We start from the raw sequence: 8,025 nt of genomic DNA on the forward strand, positions 1-8,025 counted from the left end.
CTCTCTAAACTCCTCTTCAGCGCCGCGTTAAAAGGGCTCCCAGCACGGCCAGGGGACGTTAGCGAGTGGTGTCGGCTGCCAAGAGAACACATGTCTCATCCTGTTTGTTTGTTTGTTTGTCTGTGTTTGTGTTGTTCTCCAGCAGCAGACTGATGATGTGTCAGCGCGGTGGTGCCATGTCTCAGCGACGGGGCGCCACGTTGGCGTGGATCGCGCCGCTGCTCCTGCTCTCGCTCGGCTCCGCCGTCACGGGCATCCAGTACCAGCTGGCCGAGGAGAAGCCGCCCAACACGCTGGTAGGCAGCCTGGCGTCGGACCAGGGCCTGCCGGACACGGGTCACCTTTACAAGCTGGAGGTGGGCAGCCCTTACCTGCGCGTGGACGGCAAGACCGGGGACATCTACACCACCGAGGTCCCCATTGACAGGGAGACCCTGAAGGACTGCCGCTACCTGTTCGAGGGTGACCCCTGCTACCTGGAGTTCGAGGTGTCCATCACCGACCTCATCAAAGGCCAAAGCCCGCGCCTGATCGAGGGCCGCATCGAGATTCTGGACCTGAACGACAACACGCCGCAGTTCGCCTCGCCGATCCTCTCGCTGTCCATCCCTGAGAACACGCACGTGGGCACGCTCTTCCCCATCCCCACGGCCACGGACAAGGACTCGGGCTCCAACGGCATCGCCGACTACTCGCTGACCGCTCCGTCGGACGCCGCCAGCCTCTTCAGCCTGCAGGTGGCGCAGGACACGGAGGAGAAGCTGCCGCAGCTCATCGTCCTGGGCAACCTGGACCGCGAGGCGCGCGACTCCTACGACCTCAGCATCAAGGTGGTGGACGGAGGGCAGCCGCCGCGCTACAGCAGCGCCCTGCTGCGTGTCGCCGTCACCGACGTCAACGACAACCCGCCGCGCTTTGAGAGGTCGCACTACGAGGCCGAGCTGCTGGAGAACAGCCCCACAGGGCACTCTGTCTTGCAGGTAAGCATAGGAGAGGTTATAGGTGGACTAATGGTCTGTGAAGTAGGGCAGAGGATCAGTAATGGCGACCATCGTGGAGCTAACAATCGACTGGCCTGGGTCACTTAACTTTTACTTTGGTCAAAGTTTAGGGCCAGATGATTTATACACAATCAGATCTCTCATACACAAGTTATCATCCATTTTGAATTTCACATATCTAATTGGGTATTTTATATCTACCCGATGATTTCATTATTTTTCATGAATGAATGTCTACATTAATTATTAATTAACTACTATTATTATAAATGTAGTGTTTATTTAGGGTAAAATTAATGACAATTCAAGTTGTGAGTGTGTGTCTTACAATAAGAGTAGGCTAATTCTAATACAGGAGAGACCTTGAAAAGATACAACCAAAAATATATATATATCAGTATCGATATTAGCAATTAGCCAAACTGAGTTTGAAAATATTGGCATATAGGGTATTGGCAGAAGTCCAGTACTGTGCATCCCTAATAGCCTACAATGTTGGATTCTTGCCAACACGCTTGGCTTCTAAGTTATGCAGGTGAAATCTTCATGCAAATATCTTTTCCAGCTAAACAGGATGACAGATTATGGTTTCAGTCGATGAATAGGACTTGTTTGACGTTCGGTCACGCTATGGTGAAAAAGACAATCAGACAGCCACATGACTTTAAACCAGGAACTGCAACAGCAGTCTGTCAAAGCGTCTATATCCAAACTGTGGTGACAAGCTAATGATGGCCCACGTCTGGTATCCTGTATTATCAGAAGTTAGGATTGAACAAAGAATGTTCTGTGAAAAGGCAGCGCAGGCTCCTGAAACGCCGTATTGTTCCGGCGCGCTCCCTTTTCAGGTATTCTCGGCACAATGAGGCTCGGAGGGCCAATGGAGAAAAAAGCAGTTTGGAAGAGGGAAGCGGAGAGAAAGAGAGGCCGTCTGACTGCAGCTGCAGAGAGGCACTCAAAAGGCCGCTTGCAAAAGCACAGACACCCTTACAGAACGAGGAGTCGGCCTCCCTCTGTGCTTTCCCTGGGTCTGATCCATAACGATGCAGTAAAAGTTAACAAAGCAAGCTAGCTAACCTGCATTTTCACAAGCTATTGATTCATTTTGTCCGGTCTAATTCCGGATTGCTTTGTAGGAGAGGATGTCTGAATTACGTATCGAGTGTGCACACAAACACTGGACAGGGTTAAGATTAGGTGTTGCATGCAGTTGGAAATTCGCCAGGAGCCAGCAGAGACAAGTGTCCAGGCATAAAATTGTTTTAAAAACTGCTAATGTCCCAGTCAACAATTAATCCATGCCCCCATGTTATTTTCAAAGAGTGTGTCAAGCATTTCTACTTATTTATTTTGCTTGTTTTTTTCCCCCCATCCCTCTGCCTCATCTTTCTAATAAGCTTTCAGAGGGAGCAGATGCAAGCGAATAGTGTTATGAAAATTGCCTCATTTTACGAGTTTAGAGGGCTAGAAGTGGCAATCAAGTATTTCAGGCCCCTTTACTGGAAAGCTCTTCAAACGCACATTTAGCGAAATGAATTTACCAGTTTGTTTTGCGCATGAAATGGGAACGAGTCACATAGAAAAATAATAACATAAGCCCCGTACATAATCTTATGATTGACTGAGATTAAAGCCGAGCTCTGTAATGCAGAGGGGGTTACGTATTTCCCTCGTGGTAGTTGGAGTGGAGCGAGCAGTGGTGAGTGGAGCCATAGGCAATGCAACATGACTAACGAGGAATGTCGCTCGCACTTGTAAGAGGCCAGGAGTCTTGTAATCGTCTTTACTGACTTTAAGGTTGTGGACATTGAAGGTTATTTAAAGGATTTAGTTTGTCTCCACGGGGGAAATTGTAACCAACAGCAACATTATCTCAGCCTCCCAACCACATTTGGGTTTATGAAGTGATGATTTGCTCTCTAGAAGTGGTGAAAAAAAGAGATATTCTCAGAAGAAAGAACGAGGGGAAGGACAGCCGTTTCTCTGGGAGGATCAAGCCGTTTATTAATTACCCCAATGCAGTCTGGGGATGAGCTTCCCCGCTATATGAGTCTTATTTTTGGCAGGGATTACTATGTGTGGGCCAGTGCCATCCATTGCCGGCGCCGCGCTGTCACTTGTTTCAATCCCCCTCTAATGGCCTTGCTTGAACAAGTGTTTTATAATAATGTGAGGAACTGATTAACGTTCAGCCTCATTTCTTGCATGGATGTCAATGGAGTGTGCGACAATCACTATTATTGTGTTTAGACTGGCCCTGGCTTAATAGCAGACAGCAGCAGTAACAGCAGCCCTGTGCCAGAATGCTGTTTTCTTGTAGTATATTCATTATTCACAGTCATTTCTGGAGGGTTTGTGACTGGGCTGAAAAATAGAAAATTGTATTTAGGTGTGGTCTGTGTTGTCATTAACTAAGCTGTATCTTGTCTGTCTTGCAGGTGAAAGCTAATGACTCTGACATGGGTCCCAATGGAGAGGTGACATACAGCCTGCACCAGGCCTCAGCTATGGTGCAGAGGCTTCTCAACATCGACAGGACAACAGGGATCATTTACGTCAAGGGCCTAGTGGACCGAGAGGAGGTGGGCGTCCTCAAGTTCTATGTGGTGGCGAAAGACCAAGGCCCTCCGGTCAAGAGCTCCAAGGTCCAGGTGACCATCACCATAAAGGATCAGAACGACAACGCACCCACCATCACCATCCGTGGCATCGGGCTGGTGACTCACGAGGACGGTGTGGCCAACATTTCGGAGGACACGCCCGTCGGCACCCCTGTGGCGCTGGTGGAGGTGTCAGACCGAGATGAGGGGGAGAACGCCATCGTAACCTGCGTCGTGGCCGGAGATGTGCCTTTCGAGCTGGCCCGAGCCAGTGAGTCGGCCAACGAGAAGAAGAGAAAGTACTTCCTTCAGACAACTACGCTGCTCGACTACGAGCGCATCAAGGACTACAGGATTGAGATAGTGGGTGTTGACTCAGGCAATCCAGCTCTGTCAAGCACAAACTCACTGAAAGTCCAAGTCACAGACACTAATGACAATGCTCCCATTTTTTCCCCATCCTTGTTTGAGGTTGAATTCGCTGAAGAGAACCAACCTGGGGACAAAGTTCTGGATGTAGTTGCAACTGATGCAGACAGTGGCACCAATGCTGAGCTCACGTACAGCATAATCATGGACTCGTCCATTAAGGGGCTCTTTGAGATCAACGCCAACACCGGCGAGATCCGTGTTCTGAACCAGCTCGACCGCGAGCACCAAGAAAAGTATGAGTTCCACGTGGCCGCTGCAGACAAAGGTGTCCCAAGTCAACGGGGGACAGCCACCGTCGTGGTCCGAGTTCTGGACCGCAACGACAACGACCCCAAATTCATGCTGAGCGGATACAGCTTCTCCGTCCTTGAGAACATGCCCCCGCTCAGTCCTGTCGGCATGGTGACAGTTATCGATGCAGACAAGGGAGAGAATGCCAAAGTGAGTCTGTCGGTCGAGCCAGACAACGGGAAGTTTGTCATCCAGAACGGAACGGGAACGATCTTGTCGAGCATCTCCTTCGACCGGGAGAAGGAGAGCACCTACACCTTCCGGTTGAAGGCGGTTGACGCAGGCGACCCGCCTCGCTCTTCCTATGTGGGCGTCACCATTAACGTCCTGGACGAGAACGATAATGCCCCCTACGTCACCAAGCCCGCCAACTCCACCTACAAGTTCCTTCCTCCACTCACGAGCCCCGAGACTCATGTGGAGAGGGTGGAGGCCGAGGACATGGACACTGGGCCCAACGCGGAGCTCGAGTACAAAATCGACGGCGGCAATCCACACGGCCTCTTCCGCATCTCCCAGAGCGAGGGCGAGATCACGCTGACCAAAGAGTTCACGCGCAAGCACAACGGCCTTCATCGGCTGGTGATCAGGGTGATGGACAAGGGCAAGCCTTCGCGTCACACCATCGCCCTGGTCCACATCTTTGTGAACGAGACCATTGGAAACGTCACCCTAGTGGAGTCCCTGGTGGGCCACAGCCTGTACACGCCGCTGGACGTTGACATCGCAGGCGACCCCCAAGAGTATCTGCGCCTCCAGCAGAGCAACATTGTGTACGGCAGCCTGGCGGGCTTGGCTGGAGTCATCCTCGTCATCGTGGTCGTGGTGGTGATCAGGCATCGGCTCCAGAAGGAGACCAAAAGTGGCTACCAGGCGGGCAAGAAAGAGAGCAAAGACCTCTACGCTCCAAAGCAGGGCCCCAAGAGCAGCAAGAGCAAAAAGGGCAAGAAGAACAAGGCGCCCAAGCCTGCCAAGCCCTTAGAGGAGGACGAGGAGGCCAGCCTTCAGAAAGGCTTGAAGTTCAACCTCATGAACGACAGTGTCAACGACAGCCCCAGGATCCACCTGCCCCTCAACTACCCCCCGGGCAGTCCGGACCTGGGCCGGCACTACCGCTCCAACTCCCCTCTGCCCTCCATCCAGCTTCAGCCGCAATCTCCGTCAGCCTCCAAGAAGCACCAGGCCGTTCAGGACCTCCCCGCCACCAACACCTTTGTGGGAACGGGAGACAACAGCTCGACAGGGTCGGACCAGTATTCGGATTACAGGATTACGGCCAACCCTCCGAAATACAGCAACAAACAGGTAGGCGACTACTACATAAGCGCGCCACGGTACAACGGGAATATAATCTGGAGCGACGATGTTTGGTAGGGAATCGGACTGAATGTATATGAAAGAGCTATATATAAATCACAAGAAGCCAAAGTTGCACTGATTCACAGCTGAGTGAGCATGTCACTATAAAGCGCAGTAGGACGAGTTTTTCATGACGGTTTTTGGTTTTTGGTTTGTGTTTTTTTTTTTCCATTTTACTGTTTATTTTCATAGTTTTGTGTTTCACCTTTTGATAAGGATACACTTTACACTTTGACATAATTTATGTTCAAATAACTATCTGGGATTAAGTGAAGGATCTGACACAATATTTTGTTTCAGTTTGTTTTGTTCCATTTTGTGTTCTGAAGAGATCATTCAAATGTTTAAATCAGCGTACACTGACATGCTCAAAGGCCTACATCAGAGTCGTCATGACAAAAACAAAATGTGTTGCTGGCAGGAAATCGTTCGATTCATGTTTGTTCTTTCATGTTATTAATACATGCCTTACTCTGGAGAATCAAGCATTTTAAGGCATGCAGGCAATTTGGCAAAGGCCATTTCCCCTGGTTTGTCTTCTGTTGAGTCTAGCGACTTTCTGTGGGTTTGGAATGGGAAGGGGCAGCACTGTAAACGCGAGAAGAGAAGAACGAAAAGCACACTTGTGGTATAAGGCTCTTAGGTGTTTGCGTGTGTTCGAGCCGGACCACAACACACACACACACACACACCCACCCACCCACCCACCCCGTCAGGCCTTTGAAAAACGACTTTAATTACTTGGCTCTCGTCTTAGCGGAGCTTAAGTAAATTGTTTGCACAGATTAATGGCAGGTAATATGCCCCTGCTTCTACCCCCTTTGCCGCATAGACTGTGAGTGCCTTGCTTTATTTAATGTGCATACGAGGGCTCGTTAAACGTATGCCCATAACGAGCTTCCCATGTCAGTGCGTTACGGGCCAGTTGTAAGTTATGGATTCCGGTAAGGTGTGATTTATGTTTTGTCACATTCCACTGTGAAAGGAGAAGAAACACGAAAGAAGGAAACAAATAGGCATCCATGGCTAATGGTGTTTTGTTGCAGTAATGCTTCCAGAAAGCCAAAAGGAAGAATCACTGTTGTTATTGTGTGACCTCATTTTGAGCATTTAGCTGACAATCGTGTTGGGAGGTGAAGGGGTGAAGTTCAAGAGAAATGTACATATTGTTTGTGAATATAATTTTATGTTTGTGTATGTTTGTTGTCATTGTTGTTTCCCATTGTGTTCTTGTTGCTGGCAGCGTATTGTTTTTATTTTTATTTCTTTTTTATTTACACTGGTTACTTTACACTGGTTACTCAAGGTCGCATCAGTAACTAGATATTTCACAATGAAGGATTATTATTACTCTCTGCTATGGCATACACGACTACAAAGAGTATCCACAGACATCAGATAGTCTCTCTCACACACACACACACACACACACACACACACACACAGGCATTCTATACCATGCAAACAGAAATCATGTGACCTGTGACCTCTGTTTCTAAGGTCAACTGAACTGCGTTTAAAGCTGCAGCAATACCCCGCCTCATTCTGGCTTCAGCACGCCATGTGTATTTGTTTTTCTTTCCATTTTTTGCTATTGCTAATTTGAAAATATGTTGTATTATGAACATTTTTGTACAAAGTTTCCTTTTTTTCTAATTCCAAAAAGGACGTTTATTTCAATAAAAAACAAACTGAAAATACAGTAAAAATCATCTTTGGTTGTGCGTTCATGGCATCTGTATTGTCACTGTGGACTGAGTGGTTGGGGACATGAGATTGTAAGGTACAGTATTCCATCTTCATTTCTTCATATCTCCATGGTCTATAGCATCTGCTGCTTCACAAAACACCGCTAAGTCAAGCATGGGTTTGGTTTGGGGGATTGACTAACACTCATAACACACTGCTGCTAAGAAATCTCACTAGCTTGCTACTCACTTCTTCCCCCGAAAAAGATCAAGGAGCAAAGGCAGTGGTTTGGATAAGAGTTAGCATGGAGGCTGCTTCCAGACGTCTGTAAGCACACATTAATCGTCCTGCAAAACTGGGGGTGTGTGCACAGCTAACATTGAAGTCTTCTTTTCATTAGTTTCCGTCTGGTTTGTTCTGTTGTCCCTCCAACAGCAACAATAGCAGGCTGTCAACAGCACAAAGCCTTAATCGCCCCCCCCCCCCCCCCCCCTCTCTCCCCAAACCCTGTTTGCTAAATTCTTTGCCTCATCTGTGGAATCTCGCGCAGAAACGGAGAGAGGCCCTCGAAACAAAAGTCAACAAGGCATTACGCCATGTCTTTGTGCCCGGCGAGTGTATTAGCGTTCAGTGTGCTCATTCATGTCCAACAC

The 8,025-nt window shown here is 48.7% G+C and overlaps 1 protein-coding gene across 2 annotated transcripts in view; it reads left to right on the forward strand.

Moving 5' to 3' along the window:
- LOC134095399 (protocadherin-1-like) overlaps nucleotides 1-7,140 on the forward strand; it is a 19,456-nt gene extending 12,316 nt beyond the window's left edge. Inside the window, exons 2-3 of one of the 2 annotated variants that reach the window (XM_062548905.1) lie at nucleotides 143-980; nucleotides 3,440-7,140. In XM_062548905.1, coding sequence (XP_062404889.1) covers nucleotides 153-980; nucleotides 3,440-5,698 — 3,087 coding nt within the window. In that variant the 5' untranslated portion in view covers nucleotides 143-152 and the 3' untranslated portion in view covers nucleotides 5,699-7,140. The remainder of the gene's footprint in view (nucleotides 1-142; nucleotides 981-3,439) is intronic. The other variant, XM_062548904.1, reaches the window with a different exon arrangement.
- Nucleotides 7,141-8,025: the final 885 nt, after the last annotated feature.

This window comes from Sardina pilchardus, chromosome 11 (assembly GCF_963854185.1).
Source record: "Sardina pilchardus chromosome 11, fSarPil1.1, whole genome shotgun sequence".
NCBI lineage: Eukaryota > Metazoa > Chordata > Actinopteri > Clupeiformes > Clupeidae > Sardina > Sardina pilchardus.